General features: G+C 44.5%; 1 protein-coding gene across 1 annotated transcript in view; it reads left to right on the top strand.

The window, feature by feature from the left end:
- The window catches only part of ahr1b (aryl hydrocarbon receptor 1b), a 287,517-nt gene that overhangs the window by 108,630 nt on the left and 154,406 nt on the right, over positions 1-24,481 (top strand). The window contains exon 3 of the mRNA XM_070876056.1: positions 19,999-20,114. Within this exon, the coding sequence (XP_070732157.1) occupies positions 19,999-20,114 (116 nt within the window). The remainder of the gene's footprint in view (positions 1-19,998; positions 20,115-24,481) is intronic.

Genomic DNA, 24,481 nt, shown 5'->3' with positions numbered 1-24,481 from the left:
ATGAGCAACTTGGCACAGATTGTTAAACCTGGAACCTATTGAATCTCTATGGCTCAGTTCCATATTGGACAGTGCAGTTAGTAAACGTGGTACTGGGGGAGCCCACACACACTCTCTCAGCACATGCGTGCGCACAGACGACCAAAACCTTCAGTTATCTTAAGGATTTGTTATTTTTGTTAAATTATTATAGATCATTACAGTCAAAGACACTGAAACTGAAAATAAAACATTGTGAGCTATCAGATATGTGCTGGCTTCAATCCATTAATTTATTGCACAAGTGTGTTAGTTTATTACGGAATTCAACCCAGTTTTTGAAAGATTTTTTTGATTAATGAGCATTTATCTATTATAGAATATTTGCAGACTGATTAATGGAATCTCAGTGCAGGATTAAAGGGATAGTGTCTTTATGCAAAATCTTTTTATTTTGGCTGAAGTCAGTGCACCTTTCATACTGTAAGAAAATGGGTTGTAGGGTGCAATCTTTCAGAAGTCTATATATCAAAATACAAGCACAAAGTATGTAACTTCAGGATACTGGGGTGAGAGAGTCTTGAAATGATACCCTTATATCTGTTGCTTTTTGTTAAATAAAGCTGAAGAGACTGGATTTATTTCCTGTTCTTGATCTGACATGGGTTTTCATTGTAGGCACTGACCTGTCCACACAGCAGATGTGTGTGTGTGTATTGACATCCTCAGGGAAACCTTTTATCCCATATCGTTGAGGGATATGAGGCAGAGCTCTCTTTATTGCAGCATTTAATTTATTTAACATTGTGAAGAATTTAATTTATTTATAAATAAACATCTGGATAAACATTGAGCGATGGGATTGGTGGCTGTGATGGACGCAGACTGAAATGGTGAACTACTGCACAAGACATGGTCGTTCTGCTGGGGGTCAGGGTTGTGTATGGGCAGCAACTGGTCAGTTTGAATAACAAAGATGTGAGGATGGATAAATAATGACATGTTGCTTGTTACCTCTTGAAATATGCAAGTATTTATGCAGAACTTTCTTGAGGTTAAGTAAGCGGAGTTAATCCATTTTAGGAAAATGATACATGGTCTTGTGATTTTATAATATTACCCTGACAAGATGTTTGACTAATATTCAGATGGATGTTAAAGATCCCACAGCATTATTCAAAGTTCTCCTGGTGTCTGAGTCAACAATTCTTCTCTCAATCCAACACCATCATTTAGTTTGTGGTCATCTAATTACTGCTCGTGGGACATTGCTGACACAGAATGTCTGTGAAGTTTGCCGAACTTGGAGTCACTGCACGTCAGAGGTAATTTACTGGCCAGGAAACACTGAGGAACTTTGATATAATAAGGCCCTACATAAGTGCAAGTCTTAGTTGGATGTTATGAGTCAGTTTATGTTATATTAATACTACTCAGCCTTTCATGATAGGTTAGTCCACCTATAGAAGAATTGTCCAAATTACAAGAATTAGAAAGCCAGAGGAAGAGGGGAGAGTAGAATGAGGTGAGGCTTGTTTTTTTTTTCATATTAATTCTCGGGATGTGTGCAGCGCTGGCACATCCCTAATTGCCCTTGAGAAGGTGGTGGTGAGCCGCCGCCTTGAACCGCTGCAGTCCGTGTGGTGAAGGTGCTCTCCCAGTGCTGTTAGGTGTGATTTATTCATTTCTACTTCTAGTTGAAGCAGAGTATTGCCGTCCTAATAATACGTTGAAGCATCGTACTACTTTCCTCATGAGCATTAAAATGAAAACTTGGGTTAAATGGTCACGGTAAAATTCCTGCTTCCTTTTCTCATTTGGGGTTAAAACTGTCTTTTGCAAAGCAGTTTTGAATTCTAAATTCTGGTTGAGTTCTTCTGCACCTTTGACCATGCATGGCATATGGCCTGCTGTACTCCAAAGGTCAGTGGCCACTCCCCAGACAGCTTTTTCTGTTTCCGAAACACGAGTGCGAAAGGAAGAGCCAGACAGGATGGGCTGACTGTGAGTGAATGAGGAGGATACCATTATCGGTCCTGCAGCTCGTCTTAAGCTGGTTGAACAGATTTGTTGTGACAGCTGCTGCTGAGTATGTTGGCTGATGGACTGCAAGCTGCTATTTATAGTGTTCCAGGAAGGCAATTTACTGAACTAAGTTCACTCTGCTAATTTTTTGATTGAAAAATTGCTGTAGAGGGTGTTTACTCCAGTGGCTGACTTGAAAGATGTTACTTTGCCTCCCCATCTCCCTATCCCACCCCAGTATCTCCCTCCTTCTCCTGAAGACATTGCTGTTCCGCAAGTACTACTCCACACACCTACAGCCCCACTGGTTCCTCGCCTAAGCGACTTATTTGTCATTTATGAGTTGTGAGAGTGAGCTTTAGCGTAAGACTTAGGAGCCTGAGTAGGCTATATGGCCCATTGAGCCTGTTTCGCCATTCAATATGATCATGGCTGATCTTCGACCTCAACTGCACTTTCCCATCCGATTCCCATATCCCTTGATTCCTTTAGAGTCTAAAAATCTATCGATCTCAGCCTTGAAATATATTCGATGACTGAGCATCCTCAGACCTCTGGGGTAGAGAATTCCAAAGATTCACAACCCTTTGAGTGAAAAGATCTCTCCATATCTCAATCCTAAATGGCCGACCTCTTATCCTGAGACTATAAGAACATAAGAAATAGGAGCAGGAGTAGGCCACCTGGCCCCTCGAGCCTGCTCCGCCATTCAATAAGATCATGGCTGATCTGATCATGGTATCAGCTCCACTTTCCTGCCTGCTTCCTATAACCCTTTACTCCCTTATCACTCAAAATCTGTCTATCGCCGCCTTAAATATATTCGATGACCCAGCCTCCACAGCTCTGTGGGCAGAGAATTCCATAGATTTACAACCCTCAGAGTAGAAATTCCTCCTCATCTCAGTTTTAAATGGGCGGTCCTTATTCTGAGACTATGTCCCCTCGTTTTAGTTTCTCCTATGAGTGGAAATATCCTCTCTGCATCCACCTTATCGAGCCCCCTCATTATCTTATATGTTTCGATAAGATCACCTCTCATTCTTCTGAACTCCAATGTGCATAGGCCCAATCTACTCAACCTATCTTCATAAGTCAACCCCCTCATCTCCAGAATCAACCTAGTGAACCTTCTTTGAACAACCTCCACTGCAAGTATATCCTTCCTTAAATACGGAGACCAAAACTGTAAGCAGTACTCCAAGTGTGGCCTCACCAATATCCTGTACAGTTGTAGCAGGACTTCTCTGCTTTTATATTCTATCCCCATTGCAATAAAGGCCAACATTCATTTTGCCTTCCTGATTATTTGCTGTATCTGCATACTAACTTTTTGTGTTTTATGCACAAGGACCTCCAGGTCCCTCTATATTGCAGCACTTTGCAATTTTTCTCCATTTAAATTATAATTTGCTTTTCAATTATTTCTGCCTAAGTGGATAACCTCACATTTTCCCACAATATACTCCATCTGCCAAATTTTTGCCCACTTACTTAGCCTGTCTATATCCCTCTGCAGATTTTTTGTGTCCTCACAATTTGCTTTCCCACCCATCTTTGTATCATCAGCAAACTTGGCTGCATTACACTCTGTCCCTTCATCCAAGTCATTAATATAGATTGTAAATAGTTGAGCTATTGAACTATGCCCCCCAGTTCTAGACTCTTCAGTCAAGGGAAACAGTCTCTCATCATGTACCCTATCAAGCCCTCTCAGAATCTTATATGTTTCTTTAGCAGACCATTCAAATATGGTGTGAATCACAGCTGAGCCCAATTCTGTCCTTGCAGAATATCAACACATGCACTTTCCAGCAGGAGGCACTATGCTATTGACTAGGAATGCACACCCTGAAGAATTTTTGTTGCAGCCGACTGCTGGTCCTGCCTGTTTACATTTCTCTGAAGTATCGAGAATAAGCCTGTGGCATCAAGCGGCCATTATACCATAAATTATACCCTGGCTGCAATTAAAAGGGCACAAAATTTGTAATATGCATTTATGTCTTTCAGTTGCTTTGATGTCACAGACAGCAATGCAGTGCTGTGTTATTTAACTCTGTGCTAACAATTGAATGTATGGAGACTTGTGAAAAATCATTTGCACAACTTGATGCCCCTTTAAAGGGAAGTTGCATGTGGTTCATCAGGGGGACATAAAGCGCGGAGACATCTTATGAGATCTCAGAAAGCAATCTTAATAATGTGTAAAGATCATTCATGGCAAATAGGGTGCCCAAACTAAGCCTATTTATGTGTCATGCATTTTAGGAGGCAACCCACAGAATGCTGAGAGATAGCAACAGCATGAGAACACCCACATACTGCTGACAGGCACCAAAAGCATGAGAACAAAAAGTGTGTCAGATTTATAACTGAAGTAATGAAGGAATGCATGAATAAAAATTGTACTCACTAATGACCCTCAAAAGATCATTGAACTTTCTTCGGCACTGTTTGCCACTCTTGACTATTGTGTCTGAGGCAGAGACCTACTCACCGATTTCCCTCCATATGCGATTGAAAATGGATGACAGGGGTCTAGATTTTACCCCTCCAATGTAACTCCTGCCATCCTCTCTCCACAACCCCCACTAGAGCTTTGTTAGCCTCCTGGCTAAATCGTCTGGCACGCTGTCTCGACAACTCTTCCTCCATGATCAAAATCCAATTTTAAAATGGCTGATTCAGCCTCAGTTGTACTGCGAATGCTCGCGGCCGTGCCCTGAATTTGTGTTTGCGATCGGACAGCAGACCAGATACTGGGGAAGAAAAAAAAAATTTGCGCATGCTCAGAACGGCCAGAACAAATTTAGTGGTGCAAAGCCGGAGTTAGCGCTAATGCTCCTCGTGAATTTGCATTTGCTGAAAATTGCGCGCTCTGGCGCTAACACTAACTCGGCGCTAAATCTTAGATTTCGCCACGATTTGCGCCCTAAAACAGGCGAAAGGGTAAAAACCCGAAAATCCAGCCCAAACTCTCTGTACTCAAGTAAGTGGAGTGTATCACTAAAGGGTGAGAGTATGCCCTCGATAGTGAGCAAACACAAGTTCAACCTATGGGGTTCTCAGTAGCTTGGTTTGGAGGCTGCTAAAAATGGTGATGGTTTTCTGCATGTGTCAGTTTTCCAACCCACAAAAAACTTTTGTTCTTAAACCAGTTTTAATTCCCTCCACTCCTGAATGTGCTAACTCTTGCTGGGATACAATTCTACGACCCCTGGCTTACCCTCCGGTACCTGGCCCACGGGATGACCCTTGAGTATGAGGCTAAACAATGTCAGCAAGCTATTCCATTGCAGGGGGCGGCATGCAGCCAAGCTCTTCACAGACACTTGCTAGCAGGGCCAGTAAACAGCTAAAGAAATTTTAATTTTAAACTTGGGTAATAATTTTCTTATTTAGTCCCAAGCCACTTCAAAACAGTGTTGCAAGACAAAACAGATAAATTTGACACTGAGCCACAAAATAAGGAATTAAGGCAGATGACCAAAAGCTTGTTTAAAGAGGTAGGTTTTAATGAGTGTCTTAAAGGAGGAAAGAGAGGCGGAGAGGTTTAGGGAGGGAGTTTCAGAGCTTAGGGCCCAGGCAGCTGAAGGCACGTCCACCGATGGTTGAGCAGTTATAATGAGGGATGTTCAAGAGGCCAGAATTTGAGGAGTGCAGACATCTTGTGGGATTGTGAGGCTGAAAAAGATTACAGAGATAGGGAGGGGCAAGGCCATGGAGTGACTTGTAAACAAGGATAAGAATTTTGAAATCGAGGTGTTGTTTATCTGGGAGCCAATGTCGGTCAGAAAGCACAGGGGTGATGGGTGATCTTGATGGTGCAAGTTGCTGAGTTTTGGATGACCTCAAATTTACATAGTGTGGAATGTGGGAGGCCGGCCAGGAATGAGTTGGAGTAGTCAAGTCTAGAGGTAACAAAGGCATGAATGAGGGTTACAGCAACAGATGAGCTGAGGCAAGGATGGAAACGGGCAATGTTACGGAGGTTGAAAAAGGCGGTTTTCGTTATGCTGTGGATATGTGAGTGGAAACTCAGTTCAGGATTAAATATGATGCCAAGGTTGCAAACAGTCTTGTTCACCCTCAGATTGATGCTAGGGAGAGGGATGGAGTCAGTGGTTAGGGAACGCAGTTTGTGGCGGGGACCAAAGATAATGGCTTCGGTCTTCCCAATATTTAATTGGAGAAAATTTCTGCTCATCCAGTGTTGGATGTTGGACAAGCAATCTGACAATTTAGATTCCAAGCAGGGGTCGCGAGAAGTGGTGGAGAGGTAGAGCTGAGTGTCATCGCGTATTTGTGGAAACTGACTCCCGTGTTTTCGGATGATATCGCCAAGGGGCAGCATACAGATGAGAAATAGAAAGATAGATCCTTGGGGGAACACCAGAGGTAACGATGCGGGAGTGGGAAGAGAAGCCATTGCAGGAGATTTTCTGGCTATGATTAGATAGATAATAATGGAACCAGGCGAGTGCAGTCCCACCCAACTCGACACTGGTGGAGAGGCGTTGGAGAAGAATGAAGTGATCAATCATGTCAAAGGTTGCAGACAGATTCAGAACAACGAGGAGGGATAGTTTACCTTTGTCACAGTCACAAACTATGTCATTTGTGACTTTGATGAGATCAGTTTCGGTACTGTGGCAGGGGCGGAAACCAGATTGAAGAGTTTCAAACATTGAATTCATGAAAAGATGGTCACGGATTTGGGAGGCAACAACACATTCAAGTACTTTGGACAGGAAAGGGAGATTGGAGATAGCTAGCAAGCAAAGTGGGGTCAAGGGTTGTTTTTTTGAAGAGAGAGGTGATGACGGCAGATTTGAAGGAGAGAGAACCGTTAACAATGTCGGCTAACATGGGAGCCAAAAAAGGAAGTTAGGTGGTCAGTAGTTTAGTGGGAATAGGATCAAGAGAGCAGAGAGTGGGTCTCATGGACAAGATGAGCTTGGAGAGATCAAGAGGAGAGATCAGAGAGAAACTGGAGAAAGATGAGTTTAGGGCTAGGGCAGGTGGGAGCCTTAGAGGAAGTTTGGCCCTGTGAGCTAGGTGAAGGAAGGGAACTTGCAGAGGCAGCTGATCGGATGGTCTCAATCTTTGAGACAAAGAAGTCCATGAGCCCCTCACACTTGTTGGAGGCGAGTGTGGTGGAGACAGGGGAGAGGGCTTTAAAGAGATGGTTAAGAACTTATGAAGAATGGATGAGTAGGTTGGGCCTTTATTCATTGGAGTTTAGAAGAATGAGAGGTGATCTTATTGAAACATATAAGATACTGAGGGAGCTCAACAAGGTAGGATGGAGTGGGGGAATCCAGAACTAGGGGGCATAGTTTAAGAATAAGGGGTCGTCCATTTAGAACTGAGATGAGGAGGAATTTCTTCTCTCAGAGGGTCGTAAATCTGGAATTCTCTGCCCCAGAGAGCTGTGGAGGCTGGGTCATTGAATATATTAAGGTGGAGATAGATAGATATCTGATCAATAAGGGAGTAAAGTATGATGGAGAGCGGGCAGGGAAGTGGAGCTGAGTCCATGATCAGATCAGCCATGATATTAAATGGCGGAGCAGGCTCGAGGGGCCTAATGGCCTCAGCAGTTTTGTAGACGAGTAGGAACGGATAGTGTTTTGTGTGTTCGAGCCAGATCTGGCGGTGAATGGCTAAACCGGTTGACTGTCACATCCATTCAAATCTGCGGCCGAAGATGAGGCTGTACCGGGGGAATGGCCAGGGTGGGAGAGAGTAATCATTTTAATGGATACTAGAGCATCAAAGGTGGTAGTAAGGGTGTGGTTGAGCAGATCGGTGGCTGCAGAAATGTCATTGTTAAAAGAGGGCCAAAAATTGGACAGTTTGGAGTTGATAAGTGCAGTTGTAATAGAGTTTGGAGAGAGTTTTTTCCAGGAGTGGATGCAGAAGGAAGTAGGTTTGGATTGGGGAAGGGGGATGCAAGTCGAGAGCCATACAAGAAAATGGTCAGAGATGGCTTTATCTTCAATTGGAACGGTTGGAATAGCAAGGCCACGAAAGATTGCAGGGTCAAGGGGGTGGCCATGAATATGCATTGAGGAATTTACATGGAGGGAGAGATTAAAGGAGGACAGGAGGGTAGTGAGCTCAGAGGAGAGAGAGCAAGATGAATTGAGATAAGGTGATTTATGCCCATCCTGTGTTTGCAGTCATTACACGGGTTTCTGTACTCCCTTTTAGAGCCATTTGCATACGACACCCAGAAATGATGATAGCTTATATTATGTCCTCTATAATTAGTGGTCATTAAGTGGTGCACAAAAAGAGCTCACCTAGTGGCTGGGTTGGTAAACCGAGGAAGGTGCCAGGATCGATCCCTTTTCTGTATTGAGTCAGCTGAGGCAGTGGTGTTAGAAACATAGAAACATAGAAAATAGGTGCAGGAGTAGGCCATTCAGCCCTTCTAGCCTGCACCGCCATTCAATGAGTTCATGGCTGAACATGCAACTTCAGTACCCCATTCCTGCTTTCTCACCATACCCCTTGATCCCCCTAATAGTAAGGACTTCATCTAACTCCTTTTTGAATATATTTAGTGAATTGGCCTCAACAACTTTCTGTGGTAGAGAATTCCACAGGTTCACCACTCTCTGGGTGAAGAAATTCCTCCTCATCTCGGTCCTAAATGGGTTTGCTAGAGTTGGCCTCTGGACGCTGGACTTCGGAATGGGTTAAAATCACAGCTGTGTTGCCTGCTATTCAGTCGAATGTAAATGTCTGAAGAGGAACAGACTCTGGTTTGGTCGTGATGCCTCCTGCAGGTCAATAACGTGCCGACAATCACTGTCAAGGTAGACTCAAGCAACATGGCCTCTTGGGTGAATGACTGGAGCATGTTGGCACCCATGGGTCCATACCCCAGCAAGGATCGGCATCCGTGGGTCCATATTCCAGCAAGGATCAGAAAGAAAGAAAAAAAAACCTGCATTTATATAGCGCCTTTCACGACCTCCGGACGTCCCAAATGCTTTACAGCCAATTAAGTACTTTTTGGACTGGACTCACTATTGTAATGTGGGAAATGCAGCATCCAGTTTGCGCACAGCAAGGTCCCACCAGCAGTAATTTGATTATGACCAGATAATTTTTTTTTAGTGATGCTGATTGAGGGATAAATATTGTCTAGGACGCCGGGAAGCTCCTCTGTTCTTCAAAATAGTGCCATAAGATTTTTTACGTCCACATGAGAGAGCAGACAGAGCCTCGGTTTAACGTTTCATCCGAAAGACAGCACCTCCGACAGTGAAGTAGTCCCTCGGCACTGCACTGGAGTGTTAGCCTAGGTTTTTTGTGACAACCATCAGCACCCGAGGGTCTATATCCCAGCAAAGATCAGCAACTGTAGGAGAGGAGATAAGTTGAGTGGAAATGATTTACAAGTCACGTTCTTGTTCCAGTACCTGTATAACAACACTTGCTGTTCTTGGTGAAATTGGTCAGGGTTATTTAAAGGTAACTTCCTGAAAATAGGCAGCAGCAACCGTGCTCAGTGACTGACATTGGCGTATAATTGTAGTAAATCACACACTACGGTGCTGCTGTGTCAAGTAACTCTTACTGTAGCGCTGTGGGCTATTACTGTGACTAAAAGGAATATAACAGGAACAAAGCACACCTTGTGTACAAGTGGAGACTGTGGCAAGGTAATACCATGTATATATAAAGCAATCAGCCCAGTTGGGTTGGGTCTGTTGTTGACTGAATAAATCCCTGTAATGTTCAAGAGCCATGTGGTAGATACCAGCAGCATAATTTGATCTGTCAACAAGCCCCATCTGTTCAGCAGATGATAGAGGAAACCGAACAACTGAGGTGGCAGTAATGCTCACACAGGGTTTCATTGTCACTTAAAGCCAAGTTCAGACAGTGGAAAGCAAAGGTCTTTGAGATTGCCGAGCATGGGTTCATAAACGGGAAATTCCACCTCTCCACCCTCCCTTTTGTTTGGATGAACTTTATTCTCATCAAGGTAAAGGATATCAGTTCCTCAGGAATGAAACCTTTGTTTCCACATTTTGCTTCCAGAGTGGCCGCTGAGCATTTCCAGGTCAGGATCAGGGGTAGCTTGGGTCAGTTACAGAGTCAGGCTAACCCTTTACAGTCTCAACTGTCTGTATTACCTTCCTCTTCATGTGCAAGCTTACCTACTGTACCAGTGTGAATTTTTCCACTTCCCACTGAGTGGGATTGCTAACCCAGTACGAAATGTGGGACTATTTATGTGGTGAGCCCATACCCATTTGGACCTGGGTTGAGACTGGTTGGACAAGAGACTTGTGGGCCAGAAGCTTGAGCTGGATTTGAACCGAGGTCCAGGAGGAGAAGACCTCCTAACCTAACCCACTGTAGCAGTCAGGTCCCTCTCCGCACCTCCCCGACTCACATCACTGTTGATTTGCTGTTTTTGAGGATAGTATTTAACCTTATTTCACCATTGGCATCCTTAAAGTTAATTTTACGCTGTTCCAAAATTTGAACAGAACGATTTATCTTGCAGATGTTGAAGAAAGTCCTGAGAGACAGTCGTATAGCGCTCTATAATCACACCTTTCCTGACGCTGCAGCCATTTTATAAATGGCAGGTCAATCAGATTCAAAATCGGAATCCAGCCATCGGAATTTATTACAATAAATGATTTCATTTCAGCGACGTTCCCTTTCAGATGTTTGATTGACATCATCAGATGTTTTTCTCCATCACTTGCTGCATTAGTTTGGCTTTGGGAAAAGAAAGAACAAAAAGAACTTGCATTTACATAGCACCTTTCACGACCTCAGGAGATCCCAAAGCACTTTACAGCCAATGAAGTCTTTTTAAAGTGCAGTTACGGTTGTCATGCAAGAAAAGCAGCAGCCAATTTGCGCACAGCAAGCTCCCACAAACAGCAGTGTGATAATGACCAGCTAATCTATTTGTGATATTGGTTAAGTGATAAATATTGGCCAGGACACCAGGGATAACTCTCTGCTCTCTTTCGAAATTTTGCCATGGGATCTTTTACGTCCACCGTGTCCACCTGAGAGAGCAGACAGGGTCTCACTTTAATGTCTCATCCGAAAGACGGCACGTCCGACAGTGTAGCACTCCCTCAGCACTGCACTGGAGTGTTAGCCTAGATTTTGTGCTCATGGCTCTGGAGTGGCACTTGAACCCACAACCTGCTGACTCTGAGGCGAGAGTGCTACCCACTGAGCCACGGCTGACACCAGAGCTACTTCCATGGGAGGCAATCTGAACTAAACTGAAATAATGAAAACCTACACCATTTCTCAATGTTCTGCTATTTAGAAAGCAGTCATATTAACTGGCCTGTTGGCTGGGTGTAGCACTAAGCCACACATGCCAACAAGCCCCTGGTCTGTGCCAAGTAGCTAATCTCGGGCAGCAGTTTGGGGCGATACAGTCAGCTACAGTGCCATTGGATGAGGGAGGAGAAATGGTCAGCCAGCATCCCGCTGGTGATTGGTCAATCACTTGCATTTATGCCTCTCGCATCCTCAGGATTTCTCGCAATGCTTCACAGCCAATGAATTACTTTTGAAATACAAACTCTTATGTACGTAAATGCAGCAGCCAATTTGTGCGTATCAAGATCCTGCAAACAATCCCTTTCTGGTACAACATCATCATCGGAGGTCCATCGAACGAGGATGACTTGCTTCCACAGATGTTTCAGTGAAGGACCGATGTTCCAGTCCTGAACTCGCGGGGGTGGAAGATGCCTGTGTCTGGATTTTTTTAACGTGTAGTGACCGTTGCACACCAGCCACTACACGGGCTTGACAGAGCTAGGCCTTTATCCAGTGGCAAGGGTTAACCAGAACGACTGGAGACCAGCTCTGCTGCACAGACCAAGTGTGCGCACATATCGCAGTGTGGGCTGGTTCCCCTATCCCCTATTTACTGGTTCCCCTATCCCCCATTTACTGCTGCCCCTCCCCAATCCCCCCCCATTTACTGGTGCCGCTCCCTATCCCCCCATTCCTGTACTAGCCAGGCGAATCATGTCCAGTTCAGTTCGGTCTAATCCAACCCTGTCCAATCCTATTTTATCCAGACCAATTCAATTCAATGATGCAATGCAAAACAATCCATACAATGCAATCTAATCCAATCCAATCCAATGCATGCAATGCAATCTAACCCAACACTATCCAGCTGATTGAGGGACAAATGCCGGCCAGGACATGGGAAGAACGTTCCTGCCAGGAGATCTTTTTCACCCACCTGAACTGGCAGATGGGGCCTCAGCTTAATATCTCAGCCACTTTGACAATGCAACACCCCTTCAGTACTGCACTGAGGTGAGTTGACAGTATCATCCAGTGACACTCACAGAAAGATGCGTGATGGTTATGAATGGGAGGCGAGGGGAACGGGTGTCCTCGAAATTAACACGTGTAGAATGGGCACTTGTGCAAGGTGTTAGAAGGCTGCAGGCCCCGATAACATTGCACCCCAGCATCAGTCGGTACCTCGAAAATAGGAGGGGGAAAATTGGAAGGAAACCGCTCGTGCTTGAAGCTTTTAAGATCTGTAGTCGCAGCAGTGTGTGCGGGGGGGAGTCATGTCTTAAATAATTGAGTATGGCTGGATCCATTTTCACTCTTCCCAAGCTGCACAAGACATGTATGAGAAAATGCTTTTACAAGGGCTTGTCTGTGTGTTTTGACTACGATGAAAAGAGTACATTTAAGACACGGATAATTAACAGCAGAGCAGATTGCAGGCAGTAAAATGCATTTGAAGTGGGATTGGGTGGGAGCTGCACAATGTCAAAGGCTGCTCATCAACCTTCAGATGTCTGACCAAAAGCATAGAAACATAGGGCCCAAGTTTCGGGCCGCATCTAGAACGGCGCAGCCCCGATGTGGACGCCCGTTTTTCGCGCCACAAAGTGCGCCTAAAAAATACCTACCTATTCTCCGGCTCCCTGCAGGTCCTCTGGAGCTGGGCGCGGCGCAGCATGTGCAGTAGCTCCAGACGCCCAAAACTGTGTGGGAGGGGTCCGAAGCACGCAGCCCCCAGCTCTGGCCGAATGGCCTCACTGGGGCTGCGTGGATAAGGCTGCCTCCCACAGCTCCTGCTTCCTCCCAACCTGACTCGACTCCTCCCCCGCCCCACCCCCCCCCGGACTGGACCCGACACCCCCCGGACCCAACTCAACCTCCCCTCGCCCGATCTCCGCTTCCCCCCGCCCCCCCCAGACCCCGACCTCCGCTCCTGACCGCTTCCCCACCCCCCCCAACCGACCTCCGCTCTCGACCCCCCCCGACCTCCGCTCCTGACTCCCCCCGACCTCCGCTCCTGACCCCCCCTGCTCCCAACCCGGGACCCCAACGCCACCTACTTGTAAATCCAGTGCTGGGGCCGTCTTGGGCCCGGCCCGTTCAGCCTCCCCCTCCTTTCTTTCTCTCTCTCTATCTCTCTCCCTCCCCTCCCTCCTCTCTCCCTCCCCTCCCTTCTCTCCCCCTCCCCCCATCGCCCTTCTCTTCCCCCCTCCCTGCCCCACCTCCCTCCCTTCTCCCTGACACCCGCCCCCCCCCCCCCCCGTGTGTCTCTGTCAGTGTCTCTATCTCTCTCTCTCTGTCTGTCTGTGTGTGTCTCTCACTCTCTGTCAGTGTCTGTGTTTCTGACAGCGAAGGGGAGGGAGGAGGGGGTGGGGGGGCCGTCCCTGCACGCTGTTGGAGGACTCCCGGTGCTGCAGTCGGTAAGTAAAAAATGTTTTATTTATTGATTTTTAAAAAAATTATTTTTTATTAATTTTTTTTTAAATTGATTTATTGGTTGATTTATTGATGTATTTATCATTTATTATTGATGGCTCTTTATTTGTAAAACTGAAGTGTTTAATGTTTGTAAACTTCCCTTTAAACACCCCCCCCCCCATTCCCTACGCCTGATTTGTAACCTACGCCTGATTTTCTAAGTGTAGACAAGGTTTTTCTGAGCGTACAAAAATCTACACTTACTCCATTCTAAGTTAGTTTGGAGTATGTTTTCACTGCCTAAACTTTCAAAATGGGCTTAAGTGGCCGGACACGCCCCCTTTTGAAAAATAAAATCTGTTCCAAACTGAAACTGTTCTAACTGACTAGAACTGGAGCAAACTAAATGGCGAGAATTGCAATTTCTAAGATACTCCATTTTAAACCAGTTGCTCCAAAAAAACAGGAGCAACTCAGGCCGAAACTTGGCCCCATAGAAAATAGGTGCAGGAGTAGGCCATTCAAGCCTGCATCACCATTCAGTAAGATCATGGCTGATCATTCACCTCTACTCCTTTCCTGCTTTCTCTCCATCCCTTGATCCCTTTAGCCAAAAGGGCCATATCTAATTCCCTCTTGAATATATCTAACAAACTAGTATCAACAACTCTCTGCGTTAGAGAATTCCACAGGTTAACAACTCCTCTCTGAATGAAGAAGTTTCTCCTCATCTCGGTCCTGAATGGCTTACCCCTTATCCTTAGACTGTGACCCCTGGTTCTGAACTCCCCCAACAACAGCACTTCACCATCTCGAACCTGCAGTGCACCATCATACTCCTGTATACAGAGCAGGAGTTCTGGTTTCTCTGGGAGCCCTCCGTGCATTGACAAGCTTTATTTTATAGGATATACATGCTTTACCACCAGATTATGGATAATTTTGCTGTTGGTTTTTGACTTTTCCACCCCTCTTATTCTAGATACTTTGCCTTCTGCATTGTAGATTACTCTCATCAGTAAATCTTACCTGTTTACAGTCTCCAGTATTTTCACTGGTCCTGATAGCTGTGGAAAGTTTCAGATGGCACACTCACATAAACAAGCAGAAAACCTTCCTGCATCATGACATCAGACCTTGTTTCAGACTTCAACTATGAGACAAATGTATTGATCAAAAGTGGACAAACGATTATAGAACTAATACAACAGATATTTATATTGAACACAATCTGTAGCATAATCAACTCCTCAAAAGTAAACAATAAAGGAACACAATCTCTATTCAAAATTATTTGGTAGCCAGCCTTTATATACTTGTTGGGCTGGATTTTCTCCACATTCCCTTCTGAAATCAGACGGGATAGTGGCAGACTGTTCAACAGCAAGACTAATTAAAAATGCTTCCTTAGCACCAGGATATACTCATTTTAAGTTTGCTCAATAGCTCAGTTGGTAAAAGCAATGACTGACTGACAGGAAGAGCATTACTTCCTTTGCAGCCATTCTTGGAATTTGCTAATTGCATACAAACCGGATTACTAATGCTGTGCGGCCTTTACGGTAGTGCTCATTGAGTCGCAAGTGGTGGAATCACCTCCATAAACCTCCACACCTCCCTCTTATACTTTAAGGCCCTCCTAAAAAAGCACCAGTCTCCCCAAGCTTTTGGTCACCCCTACTAATATTTCCATCTTTAGCTCAGTGTCCATTTTTGTCTGATTATGTCTGTGTGAAGTTATTGTTATTGTTAACAAGGTGTTGCTGATTGAATAGGGTGAAACAGTGGCTAGTATTTCCTTGAGTATAGAAGATTAAAGGGAGATCTAATTGAGATGTTTTAAGCTGATTAAAGGAGTTCATAAGGTAGATAGAGAGAAACTATTTCCTCTGGTGGGGGAGTCCAGGACAAGGGGGACATAACTTTGAAATTAGAGCTAGGCCATTCAGATGTGATATCAGAAGGCACTTCTTCACACTAAGGGTAGTGGAAATCTGGAAAACTCTCCCCAAAAAGCTGTTGAGGCTAGGAGTCAATAGAAAGATTCAAAACTAAGATTGATACATTTTTGTTAGGCGAGGGTATTAAGGGTTACGGAACCAAGGGGGGTAGATTGAGTTAAGATACAGACCAGCCATGATTAAATGGCAGACCAGGCACAAGGGGCCGAATGGCTTCCTTCTATTCCTATGTACTTGTTGTTTCTAAATAAATCTAAACTTACCAGCATTTCACCATATATATTCATGACTTTAGCAAGGCTTTTGATAAAGTCCTGCATGGTAGACTGGTCATGAAGGTTAAAGCCCATGGGATCCAGGGCAAAGAGGCAAGTTGGATCCAAAATTGGTTTGGAAGTAGGATGCAAAGGATAATGATTGATGGATGTTTTTGTGACTGGAAGGATGTTTCCAGTGGGGTTCCGCAGGGCTCAGTATTGGGTCCCTTGCTTTTTGTGGTATATATCAACGATTTAGATTTGAATATAGGGAGTATGATTAAGAAGTTTGCAGACGACACTAAAATTGGCTGTGTGGTTGATGATGAAGAGGAAAGTCATGGGCTGCAGGAGGATATCAGTCTACTGGTCAGGTGTGCAGAGCAGTGGCAAATGGAATTTAATTCAGAGAAGCGTGAGGTGATGCACTTTGGGAGGGCTAATAAGGAAACGGTATACACATTAAGCGGTAGGCCACTTAATAGTGTAGATGAACAAAGGGACCTTGGAGTGCTTGTCCACAGATCCCTGAAAGTAGCAGGCCAGGTGGATAAGGTGGTTAAGAAGGCATATGGAATGCTTGCCTTTATTGGCCTAGGCATAGAATATAAGAGCAGGGAGGTTATACTTAAATTGTATAATACTTTGGTTAAGCCACAGCTGGAGTACTGCGTGCAGTTTTGGTTACCGTATTATAGGAAGGATGTGATTGCACTGGAGAGGGTGCAGAGGAGATTTACTAGGATGCTGTCTGGAATGGAGAATCTTAGTTATGAGGACAGATTAGATAGGCTGGGTTTGTTCTCATTGGAACAGAGGAGGTTGAGAGGAGACCTCATTGAGGTGTACAAAATATTGAGGGGCCTGGACATAGTGGATAGTAAGGGTCTATTGCCATTGGTGAAGGGGTCTATTACGAGGGGGCATAGCTTTAAGGTGGTTGGTGGAAGGTTTGGAGGGGATTTGAGGAGGGGGCTTCTTTATGCAGAGGGTTGTGGAGATCTGGAACTTGCTGCCTGGAAGAGTGGTGGATGCAGAAACCCTCACCACTTTTAAGAGATGGTTGGATGGGCACTTGAAGTGTCGTAACCTGCAGGGTTACGGTCCTAGAGCTGGTAATTGGGATTAGATTGGATGACCTTTTGTTGGACGGCGCAAATATAATGGTAAGTACTGCAGGGAATAGAATACGGCCAGGGTGATCTGGACTAGTTCCGATCACCTGGATGGGTTGGAGAGGAAATTTCCCAGATTTTTTTCTTCCTAAGTTGCCTGGGTTTTTATCTGGTTTTTGCCCCTCCCAGGAGATCACATGGCTCCGGTTGGGGTGGAGTGCAGAATGTTTTAGTATAAGGGGTGTCGCAGTTGTGTGAGGCGGACTGGTTGGGCTGGGTGCTCTTTACCTTTCCGTCATTGTTCATCGGTTTATATGTAACCTTTAGGACTGCTGACCAAGGGCCGTGTGGCTCTTTGTCGGCTGGGCCGAACGAAATGGCCTCCTTCTGCGCTGTAAATTTCTATGTTTCTAATTAATTATTTAAAACAAAAATTTAATTTTTTAAGATATAAATTTACATATTTTAAAGGATCTAAAAATAAACTTATTTAATGGGATTTTAAATGTTTAAATGTGTATTTTTCTGTACTTTAAATGTCTTTTGCTGATCAGTCATAAGAATTGAAGGACATTTGCTGGGCAGGAGTTGGTCAACTCTCCGCCCATGGGGGCCCTTTACCTTCGCATGCGTGCAATCTGTCAAGACAATTTTGTGGGGACCCCACGGGCTCGTGGGGGGTGCGATTTCAGGCCCTAAGTGACTTCAGGAGGACATAACAGCACTGTGGGAGTACCTTCACCTCCCGGACTGCAGTAGTTCAAGAAGGCAGCTCACCACCACCTTCTCAAGGGTAATTAAGGATGGGTAATACCCATATCCTGTGAATGAATTTTTTAAAAGCATTCCAACGATTGCATTCCATTGAAATGTGATACAAGGCGATACATTTGGGAAGAAGAATGAGAGGAAATACACGATAAACAGTAAAACTTTTAAGAGTAGATAAGCAGTGACTTAAGGGTTCAGATTTGCAAATCTTTAAAAATGGGAGAGCAAGTTGATTTAAAAGAAAAGCATATGTGATGCTATGTTTTATAAATATAATACAAAAGCAAAGAGATAACACTAAACCTATACACCTGATTGGTAAGGCCGCAGTTAGAGTATTTACTCCCTCGTTTGGGAAGAATGTGGAAGGCCTTGGAGAGGATGCAGAAGCGATTTTCTGAAATGATACCAGGGATAAAAGGCTTTAGTTACAAGAAGAGACCAGAGAAAATAAAGCTCTTTTCAAAGACGGTTCAGGGGAGATCTGATGAGGGCCTTCAAATTTACGAAGAGTTCAATAAGATAAGTACAGACAAACAATTTCCACTGGTTAATGAATTGTTATCCAGGTGGCATAAATGTAAGATCATCACCCAAAGAATAGTGGGAGAGGTTTTTTTTTAATGCAAAGGGTTGATAAGACATCAATAGCTCAATACCAAACAATGGTGCATGCAGAATCCACAATAGCTCTTAAAAGGAAAGTGGATACATATTTTAAAAAGAAAAATTTAAATGGGTATGGGGAAAATTCAGGGGAATGGGACTAAGTGCCAGCACCAGGTATGATGGGCAGAATGGCTGCCTTCTGCTGTACAATCCTATGAATCTATGACAAGGGGACATAGATTGAAATTCATGAATGTCAAATTTAGAAGCAGTGTTAAGAATGTGGTCTTCATACAAAGTGATCAGCACATGGAATGGAATAGGTTAGTAGAGGCAGAATCTGGAATTATTCAAATAGCTAGATGCTGTGACGAGGGAATCTGGAGCCTTTCTGGATGGGAGGGGATGAGGTGAATGGCCCTTTTAACCTTATCTACCGTGTGATCTACATCATCGTTGGCTGCTTGTGTGCACATTCACACAATAAAGCCAAAAAGATGTTTAACCTTGGCAGTATTTTGATTTCTCGCACTTCCAAGTTTTATATTAGCTTTCTCAGAGTAGTTAGTTTGCAGTACGCCTTATTATTTACCGATTACTATTTCTATAAATCAAGAATAGAGACAATAGGGGAAGGGGTTAGTCTCTTCTTCATAATGCACCAGTAATGGGATCATGCATTTCAACAAGATTTGTAAACCACTGAAGAAATAAGCAGGACCTTCGATTAAAAGCAACTCTGGAGAGATCCTTCCACATTTCAGCTTTGCGGACTGTGTTGTGGTCCAGTTCTACTGCTTTTACAGAGGTTCAGAGTGGTTTCAGGTGCGCAGTGTCACCAGAATCACTGTCACTGTCTGGAATTGGCCACCAGTGTTGTCCACTGCCCCAGCCACTCAGTAAAGCTTGCCTACTACTACAATGTACCATCCAGACCATGCAATATACACCAACATATTGGGAGTGGGAGGTTCCCTGATGCTGTTATTTCTAACAAAATTGTATACAGTTTATTTGGAACAGATTTGCGATTTTGTTATAGAGGAACTCTTCTCCTGTTACAACCAATGTAACAAAATAAAGTGAATTAATAGCGGTATAAGTCAGGAGTTGCCTTGGCCATTCAACACTCTTCCAACTTAGTTTTGAATCTTTCTAATAATGGCAGAGAAGTACCACTCCTGCCAACATTAGAATCCAACTGGTATTAGGAAACTGGTGGATAGTTACAAGCACAGCTTCTCGGAACTATGCTCTTACTAGGTGAGGGCGGTGTGGAGCAGACAGTGTAACTCCTGTCTGCCTGCTCCATATTGCACAGTATAGTTGCCTGTGGGCCCCGTTTGATCTTAAGTTGTAATGAACGTACCTTTAGATTTCAGATTAATCCTTGGGAGAAGGTCTAGGCATTGCTGTCACTCACAGCAAACTGCATGGTGTGCAAAACTCAATGGACTGAAAGATTTTGACATGCACAGCAGTGCTTTGTAAATATTATGTTTGTGCTAAACCCATTGCTGTGCTTCATTGCAGTTGCCTTCAAGAACCACAGCTGTAACAAGATAGCTGACGGAAATGGTAACCACGGCAACAGGAAAGTGTCGGGATTGACGGATGGAGTTCTGCCAGAAGGAGAGCTCTTATTACAGGTCTGTGCTTTAGGCTAGATAACTGGCTGCCTTCTTCCCTGACATGTCCCACTTAATTCTAAGATGTACTCCATCTTTTTCTTTCTCGTGTATTAAAAATAAATGCTTTCGAAGCTCTGAATGTAAAGGTCGCCGTACCAGGACACTAATTGGCCTTTGCAACGGATTCCTATGATTATTTTCAGTGTACAAGGATGAAATGGAGAGTTTGCATTCTGCAAGGTAAGAAGACAGGCCTGAAGAGGTTGGCAGCAGCATTATTGGAACTTGGCACTAAGCTCACTCAAGACGTGATTGATTCTGGCAATGGTACATTTTAGTGAGTTAAGAGCGCCAGTCAGCACTGTTTATCAGGGGGGCTCGAATGACCCTCAGTGTTTGAGACAAGCAAAGCTTCACCACAATTACATGGTCACTCAGCATCTTTCTTATCCAGAGCCACCTAAGACCAATAGCAGTTCCTTGGGACATGAGAATCAAAAGGTGTTGTGATCATTTCTTTAACATTATCATGACTTTCTCCCGTAGTACAGATGTTTTTCTTTCATCTCCACTCCATTGGCTCCGGTCTTGCAGTACATGTTTCCTTCAGAGCGCCATCTTGAGCTATGCGTTGTAGGACTTGGGCTTTTTCACTTTCATTTAAAAAAAAATAGGAAATGTTCTGCTAAATTTCTGTCATCTCCTCCCTCAATTAACAAAAATAAATTAGGAAAAGTTTCAGTAAATCTAATTAACCACAATAGATAACCTTGACAGCTGCTTTTATTGGCATGGTATTTCCATGGTTCCCACAGCACCGGAGCTGGTGCATTTGATCACCTTTATTTGTTACTTTGGTGCAGTGACAAAATGGACTATTGTGATTTGTCTTGCTCTGCCCCACCTAAAATCTTGACCGCGCCCCCACACCCCAACTTGTGGCTCCCCCCATCTAATGGTTTGGTTGAAGCTTGCCAAAAGGAAGAGCAAGTTTGAATGGCAAGCAGTCCTGGGACTCAACAACTGCTCTCTCTAAGCTGTGCGCGTGCGCAGATCTCTCGTGCGTGCTACCCACCACGCATTGCAGGCTGTGCAGTCCCGCAGGAGCGGGCTCAGGCACACAGACGTTCTTTTTAATCGCGTCCCACTGCACTTTCCAGAGGATGCAGAGAGTGAAGCCCCTGTGACTGGGGTTTGTAAGGATTTGGCCAAGTGTAGTTTGCCGCGAAAGAGTGTAAAGAAATCTGGGAGCTGCTCAGATTCTCCCTCCGCTTCTGGTGTGAACGATACCTACTCCGACGCGGGGATAAGCTCCCTGCACAGCCAGGAATCAGAACCGCCTTGTGTCGAGGTGTTTTTGACTTTGCAAAATTATCTTTAGTAATCCTCAAGGAAACGCAATCTTGCGGTTTATTAGTTAGAGCAGCAGGGACCTTTATTTCTCTTGTATGAGCATGCAATGTTTAAAAGCTACTTCATATCATTAGATATTAGGTGTGGCTTTTAAAGAATGCCCAGAATATGTGATTTCAACTTAAATGCAGTCTGGAAATTGATCGTTCCATCAAGTCAATGTTTAGAAAGATTTATTGAAGGTGACATTTGTCCCTTTCCTCAAGTGGAAGTCGCTAAATTGTATTTTGAAACGATAGTATTTAAACCAATGCAATTATTAAAATACAATGTCTGGACTTTCGTGGTCACATACTTTAGAGACAGAGATTAAACAAATGACTTCATCAATAACACAATGGTGCATGACAAAAAAAATATTCCACTATGTAAGAAACACAAAATGGATTAGTCAAAAAAGTCATTTGTGATCCATAGAAATAGATTATAACATAACCCTCACCTTGTTTATTTAAAGATTTAACCGACATCCTGGCAACATGATGAAAGAATTGGAACAAGTTCCACAGACTCTAGGGATCTATTCTAACAGTCTATTGTGCGTAAGACCACAATAAGATTGCACCTCTCTTTAAGTAAATGCATAAGATGTCGATAATGCAGATCAAGGAGTTTGTGGTTGTTTAGGGTGATGTAGGCCCCAATTTTCCCGAAGTAAAATTAATGGCGTACACTGACCTGGATGCACGTTTTTTTGTGGACCCTCTGCGCTTTAAAAAAAATAATCCAAGTTTTCTGCAAACATACTTGTCGCGCCGGCACTACCCGAGTCGATCTTGCGGGGCGGGGCTTAAAGTGTGTGCCTGAAACGCACAGCGCATGCGCTCAAAAACCCGACCAACTCATTGCGCATGCGCAGAAGGAAAAAAGAGAGAAAAAATAGCGGGCTGCGTAAGTGGAGGACCTTTGGCCGGGGATAGCAGCGGCTGGATTTGGCTGCGTGGAGGATTAGGAGATGGCTGCCATTGCTGTTTTTCGGTTGAAGGCTCCAATTATTCTGGTGATTTTGCCTGCCTGGCGAATTTACAAGACTTCCCTGGACTTCTGGAACATATTGGAAGATTTTGGGCCACTAAGAACATCGATGAAAAAGGTGGTGAAGATTTATTTTTTATTTGCCTGCTTACAGTTCCTATCATCAAAGGAGTAGTATTAATGGTAAGTGTTGTGTATGCATGCCTGTTTACTGTGTGATGTATGTAACACTGTTATGCCACACTGAATGTACCCTTACACTGTATACACTTACCTGTACACCAGAGGGTACTGCTGCTGGAGACCTAAGGGTTACCTGCACACAGCAGGTAACCCAGTATAAAAAGGAATTTACAGCTTGTTGTCCTCACTCAGGAGCTGCAAATAAAGGACTACAGGTCTACACAGTTTAAGTATCATACCCTGCCTCGTGGAGTCATTACTAAAGGTACCTACATACACTACAACTGGCGACGGGAATACGAGGTCACGAACTACATGCTCAGCATGTTGAATCTCAGCATCTTTCAGCAATTTACTGATGGGGAAGATTGGGACGCTTTTGTAGAAAGATTGGAACACTTAAGGAGACTGGCTGCACCGTGCGACTTTGGCGACCACCTAAATGAAGCACAAAGGGACTCTAAACCGACGAGAGCAGTGTACCGCATTGATACTTCTAAGGGCAGAAACGCTGCCCTGAGTCCCGCAACCCTGAGTCCGCCACATGGGGCAAACTGGCTAGCCCCGTGCTGGCACTGTGGAGGAAACCACAGGGCCCACCAGTGCCGCTATAAAGACAATGCATGCAAAGGCTACAAAGAGAAAGGGCACCTTCAGAGAATGTGCAGAAAACGCTTTACTCACCGCGTCTCTGATGAGCTGGCTGATCAACCGGGCTCTGACATAGATGAAGAGGAAGTTGCTCAACTCCTGGAAGAAGAGTATGGAATTTATACCTGCTCCACAAAGTTCTCCGTGGGCGATGAAAGTAGATGTCGACGGGGTCCCAGTTTCCAAGGAGATCGACACCGGGCGAGCCAGTTTGTGATGAGCCAAACGACCTTTGAAAAAATTTGGATGAATCGTGCCACTCGACCAAAACTGTCTTCTGTCCAGGCAAGGCTGCTCACCTACACCATAGGTAAAATCCAAATCGTCGGCAGTGCGGATGTTCAGGTCTCCCATGGCGGCGTGTTGAACAAACTCCCCCTGTGGATCGTAGCCGGCAACGGTCCCACGCTGCTGAGCAGGAATTGGATGAACCGGGTCCACATCAGGCGAAGTGGCCCTGTGGAAGAAAAGACCACCACAGCCTACCTGCAGGAAATGGCTGCAGCACCACGAGGAGAAAAAGTTGTAATCAAAATGGCCGCGGCCATACCAAGAGTGAGCATGGAGGAGCATCATGTGATACCGAGCGGCCAATCAGATTTGAAGGCTCCCTTAAAGGAGACCAGTAACCAAAGAAATTTAAAGGGGAAGTTTCAACTATTTGAGAACATGGACTTTAAAGCTAAAGATGCAATTAAAGGTTGCAAGTATGAAAATGTATGCAATGTAACCATGAATTGTGATGCTGGTTTAACTAATGTGACTAATGAGATGAATGCAGGTGTCAGTAAGGTTAAGAACAAGTTTATTATGCTTAACAATAATGATAGAGATTGTGCAATGCCTAATGTAACCATGTCTTGAAACCAGGACACCCAAAAGTGATACAAATGCTAGAATGTATAATGCAGGCTCGACTATGTGTGATCAGAGCCAAGGTGTCATGTATACCGGTAGGACACTGCCAAAGGACATTGGGTCCTACAGGGACCATGCTGATGCCAGTGGAATCTCCCTGTGGGAGACCCCCAGGTCCAGCAGGCTACCTGACCATGTAGCCTGGACCTTTAGAACGAATGTGATGCCCCTTGCAGAACACACACACAGCCAGTGGGAGCAGACCCACTACAGAGACAGTGGTCAATGGGCAGCCCAGCCACCAC

This window comes from Pristiophorus japonicus, chromosome 3 (genome assembly GCF_044704955.1).
Source record: "Pristiophorus japonicus isolate sPriJap1 chromosome 3, sPriJap1.hap1, whole genome shotgun sequence".
Taxonomy (NCBI): Eukaryota; Metazoa; Chordata; class Chondrichthyes; family Pristiophoridae; genus Pristiophorus; species Pristiophorus japonicus.
The sequence above is the reverse complement of the archived record's forward strand: the minus strand, read 5'-3'. Positions and strand labels throughout refer to the sequence as shown.